The sequence below is a fragment of the Dromaius novaehollandiae genome, chromosome 20 (genome assembly GCF_036370855.1).
Source record: "Dromaius novaehollandiae isolate bDroNov1 chromosome 20, bDroNov1.hap1, whole genome shotgun sequence".
NCBI classification, from domain to species: Eukaryota; Metazoa; Chordata; class Aves; order Casuariiformes; family Dromaiidae; genus Dromaius; species Dromaius novaehollandiae.
Genome location: NC_088117.1, coordinates 7914867 through 7932934, shown reverse-complemented (window position 1 = coordinate 7932934; position 18068 = coordinate 7914867). Strand labels below are relative to the sequence as shown.

Genomic DNA, 18068 nt, shown 5'->3' with positions numbered 1-18068 from the left:
CTCACTTTTTCCTACTGCGAAAGAGAGACAGGAGTTACTTACTCCCCGAGCGAGTCCCACGGCCTGATTCATCAGCACACGTAAAACCCTGGTGCAGAGGGAAAAGGGGAAGTGGAGAGAAGCCCAACGTGCCGGTCATTAACCTCCGATGAACCTAACAAGGATGCCTTCGCTTTCTGTACCTGCAATCCTGTCTCTAATAATCCTAAAACTGCAGGGTGGGATTTTGGGGAGTGCCTAGCAAAATGACTTTTTGCAAAATGACTGAAGGCTTTGCTCAGGGGGAAAAATTCCTTCCATTGCCATGCCAAGGTAATCGTAGCCACCCTGCAATAATTATGCTGCTGTGAGCTGCATTTGAACGACATGCTGGGATATTTGGGTAGCCGAGATACTCCGGCACCTCTGGCTCCAGCCCTCCATAAAGGAGCGCTGCTTCTAAATGCTCCAGCCGTTTGCTTTAAAATAAACCCGTCGCCTCCCTCGGCCCAGTGCCGCAGGGAGCGGCCGGGGATGGCCTTGTGCCCGGTACGGTTTTCCCGGTGTGAGTGTTGCCGCTCGACTCCCACCTTCCCGCAGCCTCCCAGACTCCTCCCAGGAAGTCATCGCTGCGAGCGAAGCCTTTCGGATGCACCGGGACGGCGGCATGTGTGCAAAGGGACCGGTGCCGCACTTGGGCAGCCTAAAGCAGACCGGCCCCGCTGGGTGTAAGTCGGATCCCCCCCGCACTGTCCCTCCTGAGGCTTCGCACCAAGGGGCACCGCTCGCCGGCCACCGCTCCGCGGCCGCCCTCGCTGCCAAGCCAGCAGGCCGGAGCGCGAGTGACCGTCACCGAGGTGACCTTAGAGCTGTCACCTCCGAAAGACTCAGCGTGCTCTGTCCCCTGCACCCCGCCGGCCCTGGGCTCCTGCGACGCCTCTCCCAGGCTTTTCGGCTCTGCCTCGCCGCCTGCCCCAGCCCCGCTCGGCTGCTCGGACCCGGCACTGCCACGAGCCCTTTGCACGAGCCCCGCGGACACGTCTCAGCCCGGCTCCTTCGTTTGCTGCAGTGCAGCAAAGCCCGATTTGACCCCGTTTTTTTTGTGCCCCAGCGGGTTTGGTCCCCTCGCTCCAGCCGGCCACCACGCTGCACCCCAAAGCAGCGTCCCCCCCCCAGCGCACCCCCCCCCCCCGCGCATTTTTGCAGTGTCCAGCAAGATTACGCTGTGGTCTATGTTCTCCGTAAGTTTTTTCCCATTGAGTAAAGAGATGTAAAACACTCCCGGTCTCAGCTGACACCCACTTTGCACTCGCGTCAGAAAAACCACAAAACGCAGACGCGCGGAGGCTCTCGTCCTGCACGTGAGGACGGAAGCACAGCTCACGGGAACGGCGACTTACCCGTGGGGCGGCCACTTTCAAACCTGTGTTAATTTGTTGTTCAGCAGCTGGGAAAGTTAATTCATGGCTGGTCAAAATAGAGGTGCATGCATCCTCCACGCTCACCCCTTTTATCTAAAGTATCAAACAACACGCCAAAGTTTTTTTAGCTTTTATTTTTGTTACCATGTGCTTAAGCAATGCTGCAGAACAGATGAGGAGATGTGGTGGAGAAAAAGGCTGTAGGAGGCTCAGAAATCACTTTGGTGCCGTGAATGAAACCTCAGCACTAAAGTCCCTTTGGAAGTGGATGCAAACATCTAATTAAGCAGAATAAAACCTGCTGCTAAACAGGCTGGAGCTCCAGCAGCTGGGGGGTGGCCTGAGCTGCTCGAAAATGGCAGGACCGTTGCTTGGATTTTTTGATCCTTACGAACGTGCAGGAAGACGAAAGGGCGGTTTGGTTGGCCATGTCGGGGCTGGGGGCAGCGCAGGACGGCCAGAGGGCCAGGATATCTCCAGGGCTGGGGGATGAGGAAGCCGAAGGTGCTGCAGGGGGAGGAAGGGCGAGAAACACTGGGGACCGAGGCGGATGGGATCCTGCCTCCGTGCACGTCATGGGCACAGTGCGACGTCCCATCGCCGTGATGCTGCGGTAACAACACACAGAGCGTCTCATCCCGCTTCCTTCCCCTTCGCCCAGCCTTCCCGGAGAGGGCGGCTGCCAGCCTCGGGGGGGGGGGGGGGGGGGGGCAGCATGACCACGGCTTTGGGGCTTGGGAGCAGCCTGCACTGGGTGCCCGGCACGCCGAGACTTTGCTTTGCGCCTGCGGTTGTGCAATGATTATTTCACCCCGCTGTTCTCCACCCGGGAAATGCAGGTCCGCACCCGTCGGAGTGAGCAGCCGGAGCCGGGGCATGCTGCAGAGAGTGGGGCCGTCTCTGCGTCACGTCTTGCTGGAGGGGGCGAACGGTGTCGGACACAGCTCATACTTCAGCAAGGTACTGAAACGGGACTGCTCTGGCCCTCAGCCTGGTCCCTGGCTCAGGCTTTCGCGGTGCGGCGCCCGGGGAGCTCGTTGCACCGCGCGCAGGTCCGGGGAGCCAGCCGTGGTGCAGGGGCATCGCGGGGAACGTCGCGCTGATGCAGTCGCCTCCGTGCCCGGTTATTTCCAGGTATCCTGTTTAAAGGGAACATCTCATAAGCAGGAGAATATTTATTATATGGGAAAAAACTTTTTTGCATGTTGCTTCACCTAAAGGTCTTTTCCACTAGAGCCTCTTGGGCTGGGAAACGTCAGCATCCCTCCTGCAGCCGGCAGAGCAAGGAAATGGCATGTGAAGTGGGGGCACAGCCAGGGCTGCTGGGGCTCCTCCGTGAGCAATCGCACCGGCTTGTCTGGCTGCCGGGCAAAGTCCAGCTAGAGAAACACGCCAGGTTTGGGCAGCAGAAGGGGCTGGAACGGGCTCGGAGACGGCGTGGCCCTGAGCCCGTGGAGCTCCCAGCCCGCGGGATGGCCATCCATGGCCCCCCGCGCTGAGCGGCAGCCAGCGTTGGCCGAGGACGGGACCGGCAGGCATCAGCAGAAGAAAGTTTTTGCTGTTTTCTTTCCTGAAAGGGTTGGAGCAGGCGGGGCCCTTCCTCAAAACTGGGAATTTCTAGACCTAAAGCACTTTATTCCCACCGACCCTATCATGCTTGCTGATGCTGTTGGACCCACCACCCTGCAGCCAGCAGCAACCCCACCACAAGAGAACAGCGTGCTAGAGCTGTTAATATTTAACCTCCAACTCCCTCATACTGCCTAAATCATTAACCCCTCTATGCCCACCAACATCAGCTCGGACACCAGGTCCTGCTGGCTGCGGTATCCCTGAGCTTGCGCAGAGCGAGAGCAAACATCGGGCTGGGGCAGCGGGGCGGCTGCCCCGTCCCTCCCGGCGCCAGCGACTCCCGCTCGCCCTCGGCACCGTGCCCGGCCCCGCGGGGCAGCTCAGAGTCCACCGCCGCCTGCGGGGACGCAGGGCTCATCAGCGACTCGCTGCAAATCCCCTAGCGAGGGCTGAAGCGAGATAGAAAGCTGAAGACCTTGGAGCAAAATACTGGCGGGGCGTTTCTCAACCGCGGGTGCGGGAACGGCGGGGGCGAGCAGGTAAGCGGCGCGCCCCGAGGCCGCGGGCCAGCCTGGGGACGGCGGAGGCCGTGTATCCTCCAACCTTCCCGGCAGGGCGCAGGGCTTTCCCGCTCACATCCCAGCACCTCATTTCACATCTCGGCCACTGCCGGGCACCCTGCTCTTCTCTGTTCGAATGCATTGCGTCTGCTGGGGCAAGGATGGTTTTTCTCAGCTCGTTGCAGCAGTGATGCCACCCGTGAGCCCCACGCTGGCTTTTCTCAGCGTGTTGACCATTGCTTGTCCCCGGTTTCCAGGCCCCTCACCGCCTAGCTATCCTCTCTCATCTGCTGCCGAGTTATTAAACCCTGCCTCCACTGCCAGCAACGCTGGTTTTCGTCATCCTCACGATAAATTCCCCATGGAGGACTTGTGCCTTGTCCCAGCGTGTTCATCCCAAGTGGGAGGAGAGGTTTGCTCTGACCGCTGCCTGCTGTCCTTCTCCAACCCCTTCCCAGCCGCAGTGCGCATGGGCGTTAAATACCCGGTGGGGAAATGGTACCGCGGTGTCCCCGGGCATCGGCTGACCCTGGACTCTGGCTGCATCCCACTCGCCTCGGCTTGTTTCACTGTGAACTTCAGGTGCAGAGAACCGGCCTTTAGTTTAGGATCTAGAGCACCTACCTTCACCACGGGCTCCAGCGGGACGAAGGAGCAAATACCACTTCTGCTACCAAGCAGAGCAGTGTGGAGTAAAAATAAGTTTGTTCTTTTAGGGGAATGGGATGTGGTCTGTAGAGAACGAGGAGGTCCTTCGGAGGGGGAAAAAGAGACGCTAAGGAAGGCGAAAGCCTGGGGTCTGGAGCTATGGACTGTCACAGCCTGGCCGAGCTCCTTTGACCCTGTCACCAACCGAAAATGAGGTTTAAGGCATCGCTAGCTACCCAGGCAGCGTGCATGCTCCTTTCGGTCTCCTGTTTTCCAAATTCCTGTTGAAACTTGTAAATGAAACGTCCTTCTCTGCCAGCTCTAGTCTCTTTGCTCTTTCGTGAGAAGTGCTCGAAGCTCCTCCTGGAAGCCGCCACCTCAGCATCGCTGCTCCGAGCGGGCAGCAAGGAGCCGAGGAGCGATGCTGGAGGGACACCTTCCAGGCGGCGGGGACGAGCCGTCCCGGGGAGGCCACCACCCCTTCGCACACGGCCCCACTGCCATCAACGAAAGCGTCACACTCACCTTCTCTTTCTGTCTGTAGGCAAAAATGTCGAGGCCGGTGCAAGCTCGGAGGCTGGAGGGAGTGGATAAGAATATCTGGTGAGTTGACCTGCTGCTGGGCAGCCCCCGGCCCACCCTGGCAGTGAAGTAAGTGTGATTTGAGGCAGCTTAAGGGCAGACAGAAACCGCTGTGGCCGCACAGCAGCATGGGCCTGGGCTGTCCCCAAAGTCCCTGCTTGGCTTGGGGCTACCAGCTGCTGGTGGGTGGCTCTGGGCGAGACGAGCACCCAGGTCCGCCTGCAAGCGGCAGGACGGCTTCGCGGAGAGGCGCCCGCCTCGCCGCCCGGAGCCCCCGCAAACGCTCCACTTTCGCGCCCTCTCCTCTGCCCAGGGTGGAGTTTGTCAAGCTGGCCACCACCTACGCCACGGTGAACCTGGGCCAGGGCTTCCCCGACTTTCCGCCGCCGGACTTCTTGAGGGAGGCGTTCGTGAGAGCCGTCGGCGGGGAGGACCACATGCTGCACCAGTACACCCGGGCCTTCGTGCGTGGCGCTCCCCGCTCCCCGGCGCTGCCCCACGGCCGCTCGCCCCGCGGCCCGACGGGCAGGGCGGCAATGAGCTCCCGTGCCCCGAGCAAAGGGCACCTCGGCTGGGAACCCAGGCGGGCTCCAGCGGGGACCCCCCTGACTGCGCTGCTGGGCGGGGGTGGACTGGCCCCAATTCGCCATCGCTGGGGCCGGGGAGCTGGAGAAGGGTGGCAGGAACGTCCCCCCCCCCCCATGCACGGCTTCCAGCACGCGAGCAAAACACGCTGCCAGCCCCCGGCTTTGTGAGCCCAGGGCCGTAGCCCCTTGCTTTGCGGGGCGTTGGAGGTGCCCAGGCTGGAGGACACCCCCGGCGCTCAGTGACGGGGCGCTCGGTGCCCCAACCCCTCCGACGGGCTCGTCCTCGTCCGCGTCCGCGTTGGCCTCCGCAGTGCCCCGAGCCCAGCCGCCCCTCTCGCCCCGCAGGGCCACCCTCCGCTGGTGAAGATCCTCGCCCAGCTTTTTGGGAAGCTGCTTGGGCAAGAGCTGGACCCTCTGTCCAACGTGATGGTGACCGTGGGGGCATACCAGGCCCTTTACTGCTGCTTCCAGGCCCTCGTCGACGAAGGCGATGAGGTACGCGGGGCTTTGGGCTTGCTGCACTTCGCCCCGGCTCTGTCTGGGGCCACGAGGGGTTTTCAGAGTCCTGCAGAACAGAAAAGACTTTGTATGTCCCCGTCCTCAGGTGTTTGAGCTGCTGAAGGAAAAGCATCTCTGCTGCAGGGCACTACCGCACTTTCTCATTGCTGCATAAGGGCGAAATACGCCTTTTGCCCTGAGCGATATCATTCCTCCCTGTTACTGCGCCCTGGCAATGCAGGATCTCCATTTTGCAGTAATTCCGGGATTAACATTTCCCGTTCCTGCCGTCCCGTCAGGGCCGAGCGGGGCCAGGAGGGCGCTGAGGTGCCTCCTTCTTCCAGGTGATAATCATCGAGCCCTTCTTCGACTGCTACGAGCCCATGGTGAAGATGGCCGGCGGGACACCCGTGTTCGTGCCGCTGAGACCGGTGAGTGGGTCGGGGCGCAGGCGCCGAGGCGGGGAGCAGAGCGGCGGCGCGGCAGAGCGGGGCACGGGGCTCGCGAAAACCGCCGCTTCCCCTCCGGGGTCTGCAGAAAGCGCCCAAAGCTGGACAGCTGATGTCCAGCGCAGACTGGCAGCTGGACCCGGCCGAGCTGGCTTCGAAGTTCGGCGAACGGACTAAAGCCGTTGTCCTGAACTCGCCCAACAACCCGCTGGGCAAGGTGAGGCCGCCGGGCGCGCTGCCGGGGCCGGGGAGCAGCGAGGGCGCGGGCGGGCGCGGGAAGCCTGCTCCTTCGCTCGGGCCGCGGCTTCACCCCGCGAGACGATTTCGGCCGCCGCTGCCGCATCCCTCCGCCCGGCGCAGGTGTTCGGCCGAGGGGAGCTGGAGCTCATCGCGGAGCTGTGCGTGAAGCACGACGCCCTGTGCATCAGCGACGAGGTGTACGAGTGGCTGGTCTACGACGGGAAGGAGCACGTCCGCATCGGTACGTGGTTTCGGGGGCCTGTTCTGCCCGTTGCGGTACGGTTGGGAGGGTGATGGTGCTTGGCGCCTCCAGGAACCCTGGCTGCATGGATATGAAAACACTTAATTACGGAGAGGCGCTCCAGAAAAACCTGGCCGCTTGCTCGCGATGTGCTTTGAGGCCCATCAGGGCGAAAGCCACGCTGCGAAGGGGCTGGCACAGGTTGCGGTGGGCGGCGAGCTCCCCCCACGGCGTTAATGCAGCACAGGAGCAGCCACTGCGAGCTCTGCCATCGCTTTCTCTCTCCCGTTTCCCCGCCAGCCAGCTTGCCGGGGATGTGGGACCGCACCGTCAGCATCGGCAGCGCCGGGAAAACCTTCAGCGTCACGGGATGGAAGGTGAGCACTCCCTGTGCCGGCCCTGCTTCACCCCTGGGGGCCGGCCCAAAGCCAAGCAGGTTCCCCGTGACTCAACGCCGCCTTCCTCCTCCTCCTCCTCCTCCTCCTCCTCGCTGGCCGCAGGTGGGCTGGACCGTGGGGCCGCCCCGGCTGCTGCAGCACCTGCGCACCGTGCACCAGAACAGCGTGTACCACTGCGCCACGGCCGCCCAGGTACGGACACTCCCTGCATCTGCTGCTGGGGGGGCTTTGGGGGCTGCCAGCTGGGCTCGGGGCAGCCACCAACCCCCGCAAGAAGCGCTGAGACCCCCCAAACCCCTCGCTCCCCGCAGGAGGCCGTGGCACAGGGTTTCCGCAGGGAGCTCGAGTGCCTGGGGCAGGCGGACAGCTACTTCACCTCCCTGGTCCGGGAGCTGCAGGGCAAGAGAGACCGGCTGGTGCAGAGCCTGGACGCTGCGGGCATGAAACCCATCGTCCCCGAGGGCACCTACTTCTTGGTCGCAGACATCTCCGCCTTCGGTGAGTCGTCCGGCCACCCCTGGTGGGGAGTGGGACGGCCACCGCTGTGGGCCTGGGGCTCGGCGGGACGCCGGCCGTGCTCTCAGCCTCGGCACCGCTGCGCTTCTCCCCCCAGCATCCGATGTCCCTGACGTCCCCGGCTCTGATGAGCCCTACGACTCCAGGTTTGCCAAGTGGATGGTCAAGAACAAGGTAAAACTAACGCCCTCTCCGCTGCCTCGGTGCCGGCCCACCCACGAGGAGCGACCGCGGCGCCATGTTGTTCCCCCCCTCTCCCCCCAGGGCCTCGCCGCCATCCCGCTCTCCACTTTCTACTCCGGGCCCCACAAGAACGAATACAGCCGCTTCATCCGCTTCTGCTTCGCCAAGGTGAGGCCCCGGGGGGGACCATCAGGGCTGTTTTCATGGCGTCGTAGCGGCATTTAGCACGGCGGGATCCGGCTGCCCCGATCCCTCCTGCGGAGTCCGAGCCTTTGCCCAGCCCGGTGCCGCGTTTCTCGGTCCGGGCAGGGAGCTTTCGGCACGCTTTGCTCTGCCTCGCGGCTGCTGCCTGCGCCCCGGCAATGGCCGTGCCCCTATCACCCCGAACGCGGGGCGTTTGTGGTGTTTCGGGATAAAAACAGGCTGTTTCTGTAAGCGACAAGGGCAGCGAGGGGAAGGGGAGCTGGCTGGAAGCCGCTGACCGAGCCGGCGGTATTTGTTTAGGAGGAAGCCACCCTGAAGGCGGCAAATGATATACTGCAAAAATGGAAACGGGAGAAAGCTGGTCCCTGAAGGCTGTGGGCAGCGACGCCGGCGCTCCTCCGACCCCGTCTGCCACGTCCCGCTCTCCCTCCCGGCCCTCCGCTCGCCTGCGAACTTTGCGTCATCCTTAGTCTTGTGCTTTCAACCGCGCCGTGTGTCAGGCGGACGGGTAGGTTTGCCAGGCGGAGGCCTGGGGGACACTCTCCGTCGCTGCGAAATGGTGGTGCCGGTCCCGAGGGAGCCTCCGCGTGCGGCGGCTGTAATTTATATCGCTTCTCCTTCCGCCTGAAGCCTTTGCTAACCCGCTCGGGGACCCGGCCGGCACCACACCCAGGTAGGGATGGCTCCTGGGGTCTTTTCCACCACCATGTTCTGGGAAGGTGTTTCGGGACTGACCCCTAAAGCGATGCCAGGGGAGGGGGGCCGCGGGGTGCGGGCCAGCGGCCGGGCTGCGCCGAGGGAGAGCGGCTGCGGGCCGCTGCCTCTGCTCGCGCCGTCACGCACTCCTGGTGCCGGGCTGGCGGCCGGCCGTGCGACGGGAGCAGCCTTCCCCCGGGTCGTTCTCACTTGAAACGCGGAGAAGAATGTAAAACGGTGTCTTAAGTTGCGTGTAAGAGATGGCGCGATAAGTATTTGTAGCGATTAAATTATTAAAGTGGAATTACTTCAGTTACGGAGGAATAAACGTCCCTCTCACCATGAGGTGGCTGGCGCGGTTCTCCCCGCCGTACCCCACACAACGCGCCGCGCACTGCACCGCGGCGGTAGCGCTTCCTCCTGCCCCTCGGGCCGGTGGGCAGCTGCTCCTGCAGGTTTTCCGCGTTGGGCTGCGGCCGTCGGTACCTCGGGAGCGAGAGCTGCGCCTCGTCCCGCTGAAGGGCCGGCTGTCCTGCCATGGCCAGGTCAGGCAAGGGCACCGCTTCAGGCCCTTAGTGCTGCCACGTACGTGCCAAAGGGTTACGATCGCTGAAAGCAGGTAAACAACCATGAGATTAGATTATTGGCGTGAAGATTAACTGCAACATCCCTGCGCATGTCGGCTCCTGTTCTAGGCCATGAGACACCCTGCAAGGGGCACGATGCACCCACCAATCCTACACCACGCATGCAGTGCTTGTAGCCGTACAATCGGACGTAAGTGCCTGGATTTTAAGCCCTTCCGCTGTTGGCGCAGACCTCAGGTTTACTGCATCCACTCCCGCCCACCCCAAATCCACGCGTGCACTCAGGTCACCCATTCCCCGGCGGAACCAGGCAGCTCCTGCTTAGCAAGGCGCAACGCGCCGGGGACTTAAGCGGCCAGCAGTGACCTCCCCCCCCCTCCCGGCCATTGGCTCGCGTTCCGCTTCACGTGACCCAGCCGTGGGCCCGGCTCCGCCCAATCAGCGCCGCGAGGGGGCGTGGCCGGGGAGCACGGGGGCGATGGCGGACAGCGGGGCGAAGCGCCCCAAGGAGATGCAGGTGGGGGCGCGCGGGGGGGGGGGGTTGGGGGGCGCGCGCGTGCGTGCGTCAGCGGTCACGCCGCAACGGTCGCCGGTAACGGTCGCTGTCTCCGCAGGGCGTGGAGAGGAAGGTGGACTGGCGGCGCTGGAAGCAGGAGCGTAAGGCCGGGCCCTGGCGCGGGGCGTAGGCGGGGGGAGCGGGGGCACCGGGGCGCAGCCGGTGGGGCCGGGCCGGTTGTTCCGGTCCATGAACGCTCCCTGCCCGGCAGAAGCCGTCCGGGGCCCGGGCCGGTTGTTCCGGTCCGTGAACGCTCCCTGCCCGGCAGAAGCCGTCCGGGGCCCGGGCCCGCGGCCCCTCGTGCCGTCCGGTCCCTTCTGCCCTCCCTTTCCGCATCCGCCCGTCCCCCCCCCCCCACCCTCGTCCTGCTGGCTCGTTATTTCAAAGGAGGTGCTTTTCCTCCCTCCCAGGGAAAGCGGAGAAGAAAAAATGGAAGGAAATAAAGCTGCTGAAGAAACTAGAAAAGCAGAGGCTGCAGGAGCTCGCAGAGAAACAGCAAGCTGAAAAGGAAGAGGAGCAGAAGGAGGATAAAGGTAATGCTGCTGTCAGCTGAGGAGAGGCCTGAGTGCAAGGGCTGGGAAAAACTTGGTCGTTAAAGGTCAAAAAACTGGGTTTTGTGATAATTGTACATATCAACGAGAAAGGTGAGGCTCAGCTTCATGCATCTCGTGTGGATCAATCCCCGATTGTCAGCAGGCACGAACACAATGTAGCAGGCACTGCAAGAGAGACTTTTATTAACAGAAAACCTATGGTTAAAATCTAAGAAATAAAAGTTGCTCCCATTTCCCCCACACCTATTCCAACTGAAGAAGCAAATAAAATGATGGAGATGGAGCTGTCAAGCTGTGGCTCTTCTCTAACCGCATTCTGTTCCCTAGGGCGTCACTACACCCTGAGTGTCGCCCTGCCAGGCTCTATCCTGAACAATGCCCAGTCCCTGGAGCTGCGGACATACCTTGCTGGACAGATTGCTCGGGCCTGTGCCATCTTCTGCGTGGATGAGATTGTAGTATTTGATGAACACGGAGAAGACGTAAAGTAAGGATGAGCTGCCTTGTTCCCCAGAAAACCCTGCCTTTGTGCTTTCTGTTTCTCCATTCCGCTGTTCTCAGATTAAGTTCACAGGCTGCTTCGTTTCTCTTTCAGGAGTGTGGAGGGGGAATTTGAAGGAATTGGGAAGAGAGGCAAGGCTTGTGTGCAGCTGGCTCGGATCCTGCAGTACTTGGAGTGTCCTCAGTAAGTCCAGCGTGGTCAGGCTGTGCACCAGACTGGCATCAGATTTGGCTACCAGCCCATTTCCATGGGCACCTCATGCTAGAGGTTACAGAAACAGGATCCAGACTATTTATGTCACACTATCCTGCAAGAACATGGGATCTGATTGTTTCACGTGTCTTGTTCATGAGTTTAACTGAAAGAAGCACTGAATGCAGGATACAACCTGCTCAGTGCCTTAGAGGTAGATCAGGGAGCTAAGAATGCAAAGAAGCATGCAGCTCCTTTGAGCCAGTAAAGGGTTAAATTGAGGCCTGAAGTCCTTAGAAACTGTTTTCACATTTGGACCTTCCCTGTTAATAGGTACTTGAGGAAATCCTTTTTTCCAAAACATGAGGATCTGCAGTTTGCAGGTAAGAATCCTGTTGCCTCCACCTCAAGCTGTTCGCTCCCCCCTTCCTGAGCTCTGGCTTTTGCTTTGCACATGATGCACAAAGTTGTCTGCATAAGAGTGTAAGCAGGCTGAGCTGCCTTGGTACGTTGGACCAGAGAGGGAGGAAACAGCAAAGCAGTTGCACTTACTGCGTTCCTCCAGTTTGTCTCCTGTTCTCAGCTGTTGTTTTATTCTGTGCTGTTCTAGGGCTGCTGAATCCCCTGGACAGCCCCCACCACATGCGGGTGGATGAGGATTCGGAGTACCGAGAAGGCGTTGTGTTGGACCGGCCAACTAAACCAGGCAGAGGCTCTTTTGTTAACTGTGGGATGAGGAAGGTATGTCTGTGTGTAACCCACAGATCCCAAAATGGTTTCCCCTGTCTCTCTGGCAGATTCAAAGCAGGCAGCGTGGGTACTGCTGGGTTTCTGAAGGCCCTGTTTCATAGTGAGCTGGGATGGAATTTAATGCTGTCACTTTCCCCTCCCTTCCGTCTTCTTAACATTTGTAGCTTCCCCTGTCGAGTCCCAACAGGCCTGGCCATTCCAGTACATCGACATTGTTCGTTGCTGGAAAATAAGTCTTGGAAACTCACTCACCAGCTGGCTGCTGATTTGAGCCACCCCGAGCTTGCTCTGCGCTGCACAAAACACACAGGCCATGACCGCAGAGCTCCTGCTTCCAGCTCCAGGCCAGAACGGGCCTCCCCTTGCTCAGAGGGGTCCCTTCCCTCCCTGCTTCCCCCAGTACCTTCAGGCTGCCTGACACTGCTGGCGATTGTCGCTGTAGGAGGTGCGGATTGACAGGCAGCTGGATCCTGGTCTGCGAGTCACCGTGCGCCTGGAGGAGCCCCAGAATCCAGGTAATCCGCTGCTCCTGTTAGGATGCGTAGACTTCATTCCTGTGGGAGTTGGTCCTTTCACATGATAGCCTTCAGATTACTAATGTCTGAAGATACCTAACAGCTCTGCATGTCTCCTTCACCCCCCCCCCCCCCCCGAGTTTTAATGACACCCTTACCACACCTCCCTACTTTACTGGAAAGAGTTGGCAGCTCTTTGACCCACAATAAATAGCCCAAGCACACTTGCACACTCTCCAGAATGAGCTCAAGAGGGTGGTTCTTGGTTGCGCACCAAGTCAGAGCCTTGCCCCAGGAAAAATCTCAGTATATGGCTGGTCAAACTCCGCTCTCATGAGGAGAGCACAAGGGTTTATTAACCTCTTTGCTTCTCTTCCAGACAGCAAAGTGCGGAAAGGCATCGTGGTGTCCTCGCATCACCCTCGGACAGCGTCAGGCTTGTACTGGGGTTACAGCGTCCGCCTCGCCTCCTGCCTGAGTAAGTGTTTTTGGGCATTCGCTGCCCTGCAGCAGAAGCCAGCCTCACCCTGCCTGGGCTTCCACACCAACCTGAGGGATAAAGTTTGGGGAGTGAATCATCCCAGTCACCCACCAATACTGTGTCCTGGAACTCCACTCACCCTTGCTCCAAATGCTACTAGCAATTGTAACAACACAGACAAGAATAGGTGCTCTTCATCTCCATCCAGCTCGTCTCCATCTCCCTGTTACCTACCTCCTGCTCATTTACACCAAAGCAAGCAGTGACATTTGAGCTCAAGAGCCCTGCAAAATCTTCTCCCACTGTCTTCTGATTGGACCTCTTAGGCAAACCATAAGCTGTGACATTTAAAGAATCTCTGTACAGTCTATGCCAGAGACAACTAAAGAAGAAAGGTGCCGCCTTGCTGTATAGAGCCACAGGCAAATGTAGACACTCCTCCTTTAGCCAAAAGAAACAGCTCCTGGTGCCTATTTGAGCTTTCAGGAAAAGGTACTGCGGGTGAGAAAGGTGCTAGGAGACCCGTGCGGCTAGGGGATGACGTAGGAAAGAGGGACAGTGGTCCTGCATTTACTGTGCCTTCAGATACACTAGCAACACTGAAAAGCAATTCCCGTTCTGCTGCTACCACTCAGCTGTGGAGCCTTTGAAACTGTCCAGGAGACTTGCAGCATGGGTGGGGGCACCACGCAGATAACCGCACATTGCATTTGTTTCCCAGGTGCTGTCTTCTCCGAGTGCCCTTTCAAGGAAGGCTACGACCTCTCTATCGGGACCTCAGAGCGGGGGAGCTCTGTGGACCAGGCCACTCTCCCTTCCTTTAGGTACGTGTCACCCCTGCCTAGGCCTACTCGCTCCCTCCAGCAGGGCCTGGTACAGGTGGCTGCATGGTGGCCTTGGTGCTCTCCCAGCTGGGGCTGTTGTAGTGCAAGACTCCCATGCAGGCTCCTGGCTGTGCTCTCCTGTCCCTTTTACGCTGATGTGCGTTGCACTGCGTTGCAGAAGCTGGGGGAAGCTCCCTGGGACAAGGCCAAATCCTTGCCTGTTTCTCTGGAGTGAGTCCCCTCCGATTCAGTTTGTAGCAGTGATGGATGTGCTGGCCGGGTGCTGTGGAGCTTCATTAGGAGGGCTGCTGCATTGGGCGGTTGTCAACAAAGGACGCCGCTCCCTGCCTCAGAGGTGCAGAGGAGCTTGAGCACAAACTACACCTACCTGAACACAGGAAATGTGTCTGTTTCTTGCAGATCTGTGAAACAAGTTAAAAAAAAAAAAAAAAAAAAAGAGTGAAGCAAATTCTTAATCCACTTGATGGACCGAGGCACATGAAAAGCTCTCCTGTGTAAAGCTTATAGCTTCTGCCTTGGGACAGGGGTGAGAACCAGTCTCCCCTCTAATCCTGTTCCCACGCTCTCCCTTAGGCATGCCCTGGTCATCTTCGGAGGTCTCCAGGGCTTGGAAGCTGGGGTTGATGCAGACCCAAACCTGGAGGTTACTGACCCAAGCGTCTTGTTCGACTTCTACCTGAACACGTGTCCCAGCCAAGGCAGCCGAACCATCAGGACGGAGGTAGGGCAGGCGGATGACGGCGTGGTGGGGCACGATGGCAGCGCTGTGCTTCTGCCTCTGGCAGTGGCGCGTGCTGCAAGCACATCACTGGGTCTGTCGCAGGAAGCACTGCTGATCTCTTTGTCTTCGCTGAGACCCCACATCGACGAGGCCGTGAAGACGCCCAGCGACAGCCGAGGGAAGGAGAACCACTGACCTCACCGTCAGCTGCAGACTGGCTCAAGGAAGAGCCCTTCGCTATTCGAGAGCCGGGTACTGGGCAAATCACTCCAAGAGCCTGGCAGGGCCGAGCCTGGGGAAAGCTAAAGACACAGGGCAACCAAAGCTGACGGTGCAGCTAGACCAAGTGCTGGTTTGTGCTGGGACCAGCAGGCCCGAGCTCTCCTGCTTGCGTGGTCCAGCCAGCGGAGCTGGCTGCTGCCTCTCAGCCGCATGGGACAAGCCTGACAGCAGACTGAGTTCAGATGTCTGGGGTGGAAAATAAAACAATACTGAACCTCATCTGCCTCAAAGTCTGTGTGCAAGTATCTTGATACAGAGGACAAGCACCCAGTCTGCAGAGATCCTGCTCTCTCAGTACAGCTGGAGCCCTGTGGACTTCACAGTTTAAGAAGTCTTAAGTCAGCAAAAGGAAGTCAAAACACAATCCTTATTCCAGGAAGCTATTCCTGTCCCCCAGCCTAATCTTTAACTCACGGGCTTCATCCCTCCAACAGCAGGAAGGGCTGGACCTTCAGTTGAGCCTTAGAGCTAAAGCACATAAGTGCATCTTGTAACAGCTGGTTCTAATCATGAGGTCTTAAACTCTTACTTACAATGAGATCAAGCAAGAAAAACAGCTGGAAAAGCTGGCTCTGCCCTCCCCCTTACTGTTCAGGCATTCAGGGCTTTGGTAAGAGCAGATAAGAAACAGTCAATACCCTGAGTTTTCAAAGCTTTACTGCTAAAAGCCATCTTAAAAAAAATTATACAATCTTTTGGCCACAGAAAGGCAGGGACTTCCCCATCTCCCTCTGTACCCATCTTGCACCCAATTCTTCCCTGCCAAATATCTGAAATTAAGTAACTTCCCTTTGTCTCTTAATGAGCCACACACAACTCAAAGGGAACAATTTACAGAAGCACCTTGGTACTGCAGTTTATGGGCAAATCCTGGAGATGCTACTACGGTGTCAAGAGCTCAGGAGCCTCCTGTAGGACCTGCCACTGAGACTGGCCTTGCACATCTATTTCAATATTGCCCTTCCTCCAGTTTCATGCAGAGAGAAGCACTGATTTGACTCTAATTCTGCACATTTAAAATTACGCAAGGAAACACGATTCTGCTAACTACTGCTGTCACAGTCCCTGCCAGAGGATACCTTGATTTCTGTAGTCAGGGTTCAACGCTTGTTCCCAGCTGTGATGGCTTTTAAGTTATTTGTCTTCTTCAAGATGTTGGGGACAAATAGGAGCCCTGAGGCCCGCTCGATGCTCTCAATGGGAACCAAGAACCGTTCCAGTGGTATGTTCTCATCCACAGGGCTGTTGGGCATCACGTAGGAGCGCAACTCAATCTCCCCGCTCTCCTTCTCCAGGATGAGCACCTTGAAGAAATGGGTGGGGACGGCCACGTTGTTCTTCCCGATCACCTGGTATTTGACGTACATCTTCCCATCCGCTTCCATCCTGCGCCAACAGCAATGACCTGTTACTGTTACCTCCTGGCCTGGTCCCACATCTACGCCCTCAGCCCTCCAGCACCACTCGAGTCCCCCCTCCAACACGGCAGCGAGCAGCCCTGCATCTGCGTTAGGCATGGAAAAAGGTCCCTGAAGCAGAGGCTATGTGACATGGTGAGGTTGAACAATGCATCAGATCTACTCCTCCAAATAGATTCCCCAGCATCTCATTTAACAGCCTTTCCAAGCTGTTTTCTGCTGCTGAACAGATCTCAGCTTGTGAAAACTGCTCTTCCCAGTGCTACAGAAGATCCTTGCAAATAAAGTTATGCTCTTATGAGGAGAACTAGACTATAAAATAAAACCTAGAAGCTTTATACTGCAGCGAAGGGCTGATGCCTCTGCAGTCTAATCTGCTGTTACATACTGCTAGATTACTAAAGACTGCAAATAAAAGCCTTACACTGTATCTCAAGAAAACAGTACTAGAATAGATGCCAGAGTTCAATTATGGCAGCTAGGCAATAGCCACAGAGCCGGATCCTGCCTGGGAGAGGTCCGACCCCACCTACTCCTGAAACAATCTACTACATTGGAAATAGGCAAGCTAATCCCAGCCTCAAGAAAGCACCTGTCCACTGGCCCTCTGCGCACAGCTGGACTTGCTCATTGAACTGGGTCTGAGCAGACCACTTCTGCTTGGGTGCACGCTCAGGAAACTGCAGACCCTCAGCCCCGTTTAATGCCGCAGCATGCTGCATCCCGTGTTTACCTGGGCAGGAAAAGGGGCCCTGTGCAGACGTACACGTTCTTGTTGTTCCTAGCCAAGCTTCTGCTGTACTTCTCGAGGTTATTCCAGGCGTTCTGGTTTAAATGGGGAACCTGGAAACAGAACCAGGGCAACACAGACAGCAAAGTCAGTCACCAAGGGGTTTCCTCGTTGTTCAGAGTTGTCCTAACAACAACACACGACTTCTGTACAGCACTTCTCAGCAGTGCCCTGAGCGCTTTACAGAAGATGCCACGACTGTCACCTCCACTCTGGAAGCTGCCTAAGGAGAGCTAAGCCTGGCTTGTCCCCCAGGACCAGGCCCCGCACACTGCAGGCCCTCATTTTCATGCGCATGTGTCCGAGTATTTCTTTGCCCTCACAATACACCGCGCTGAAGTAACCCGGGGTCTTGCTGCCAGCAAGAGAGGCGCGCTTGCAGGGCGAGCGTCTCAGTTTAGCACGAAGCACGCCGCCACCGAGCGAGTTTGGTCGCATTTCACCCCTTTTTGCCAAAACTGCTACAAACACGCGGACGAGGCGGCCGGGGAGGCACTGGCGGCCCTACCTGCGGGGCGACGTTGCTCAGGTAGAAGGTGTCCTGCATGGCCTTCTGGCTCCAGCGGTGGTTGGCGGCGGCGGCCAGGTGGCCGCGGTCGAAGCCGCTGCCGCGGTAGTCGGCGTTGGTGGCGCGGTGGTACTCGTGCACCGAGCCGTCCTCCTGGAAGTCGCAGGCGGCGCGGTCGGAGGCGCCGCGCAGCGTGTCGCGGTTGAGGCGCTCGATGACCCAGAGCGCGCTGCGGCTCCGCGGGTCGTAGCACAGCACGTAGGACTCGCGGCTCCGCAGCTGCGCCAGCCCCGGCAGCCCGTACTTGGCGAGATCGGCGCCGCCCGAGCCGGCGGGCTGCGGCGGCCCGGCGGCCGCCAGCACCGGCACCACGGGCAGGCGGCCCAGCAGCCCCGCGGCACCCTCGCCGCCGCCATCGCCGCGCCGCGCCGCGAGGGCCGCGCCCAGCCCGGCGCCCAGCGCCAGCGACGCCCCGGGCAGCAGCCAGCGGCCGCGCAGCATGGCCGCCGCTCGGTGCAACGGCGCCTCTTAAAAGAGCCGCGGTGGGGACCGCTGCGGCCGGTGTGCGCGCACACGCGGGAGCGTCGCCGCTT

The 18068-nt window shown here is 59.2% G+C and overlaps 2 protein-coding genes across 2 annotated transcripts; one reads left to right on the top strand and one right to left on the bottom strand.

The window, feature by feature from the left end:
• The first annotated feature begins 576 nt into the window (after positions 1 to 576).
• On the top strand, positions 577 to 14978 carry LOC112989555 (uncharacterized). Its single transcript, XM_064524053.1, has 26 exons — positions 577 to 707; positions 2240 to 2360; positions 4725 to 4783; positions 5076 to 5226; positions 5695 to 5844; positions 6192 to 6278; positions 6385 to 6513; positions 6657 to 6777; positions 7078 to 7154; positions 7278 to 7367; positions 7487 to 7673; positions 7789 to 7865; positions 7956 to 8042; positions 8379 to 8441; positions 9687 to 9878; positions 9976 to 10018; positions 10328 to 10450; positions 10799 to 10958; positions 11067 to 11156; positions 11499 to 11548; positions 11776 to 11906; positions 12358 to 12430; positions 12810 to 12908; positions 13633 to 13735; positions 14330 to 14477; positions 14580 to 14978. The coding sequence occupies exons 2-26, from the start codon at positions 2277 to 2279 to the stop codon at positions 14670 to 14672; spliced, it is 2667 nt and encodes an 888-aa protein (XP_064380123.1). The 5' UTR covers positions 577 to 707; positions 2240 to 2276; the 3' UTR covers positions 14673 to 14978.
• Positions 14979 to 15399: 421 nt separating this feature from the next.
• On the bottom strand, positions 15400 to 17982 carry ENDOG (endonuclease G). Its single transcript, XM_026110811.2, has 3 exons — positions 17476 to 17982; positions 16911 to 17020; positions 15400 to 16145 (listed from the first exon to the last, which is right to left on the bottom strand). The coding sequence occupies exons 1-3, from the start codon at positions 17974 to 17976 to the stop codon at positions 15860 to 15862; spliced, it is 897 nt and encodes a 298-aa protein (XP_025966596.1). The 5' UTR covers positions 17977 to 17982; the 3' UTR covers positions 15400 to 15859.
• Positions 17983 to 18068: the final 86 nt, after the last annotated feature.

What these genes read in the sequence shown, in the direction of transcription:
- LOC112989555 (XM_064524053.1), top strand. Translation starts at nt 2,277, where the DNA reads ATGCTGCAGAGAGTGGGGCCGTCTCTGCGTCACGTCTTGCTGGAGGGG. An exon ending in GAAGGAGCACGTCCGCATCG is followed by an intron (nt 6,778 to 7,077) that starts GTACGTGGTTTC and finishes TTTCCCCGCCAG; the next exon opens with CCAGCTTGCCGGGGATGTGG. An exon ending in TTAACTGTGGGATGAGGAAG is followed by an intron (nt 11,907 to 12,357) that starts GTATGTCTGTGT and finishes TTGTCGCTGTAG; the next exon opens with GAGGTGCGGATTGACAGGCA.
- ENDOG (XM_026110811.2), bottom strand. Translation starts at nt 17,976, where the DNA reads ATGCTGCGCGGCCGCTGGCTGCTGCCCGGGGCGTCGCTGGCGCTGGGC. An exon ending in TGAGCAACGTCGCCCCGCAG is followed by an intron (nt 17,021 to 17,475) that starts GTAGGGCCGCCA and finishes TTCTGTTTCCAG; the next exon opens with GTTCCCCATTTAAACCAGAA. An exon ending in GGGCCCCTTTTCCTGCCCAG is followed by an intron (nt 16,146 to 16,910) that starts GTAAACACGGGA and finishes CTGTTGGCGCAG; the next exon opens with GATGGAAGCGGATGGGAAGA.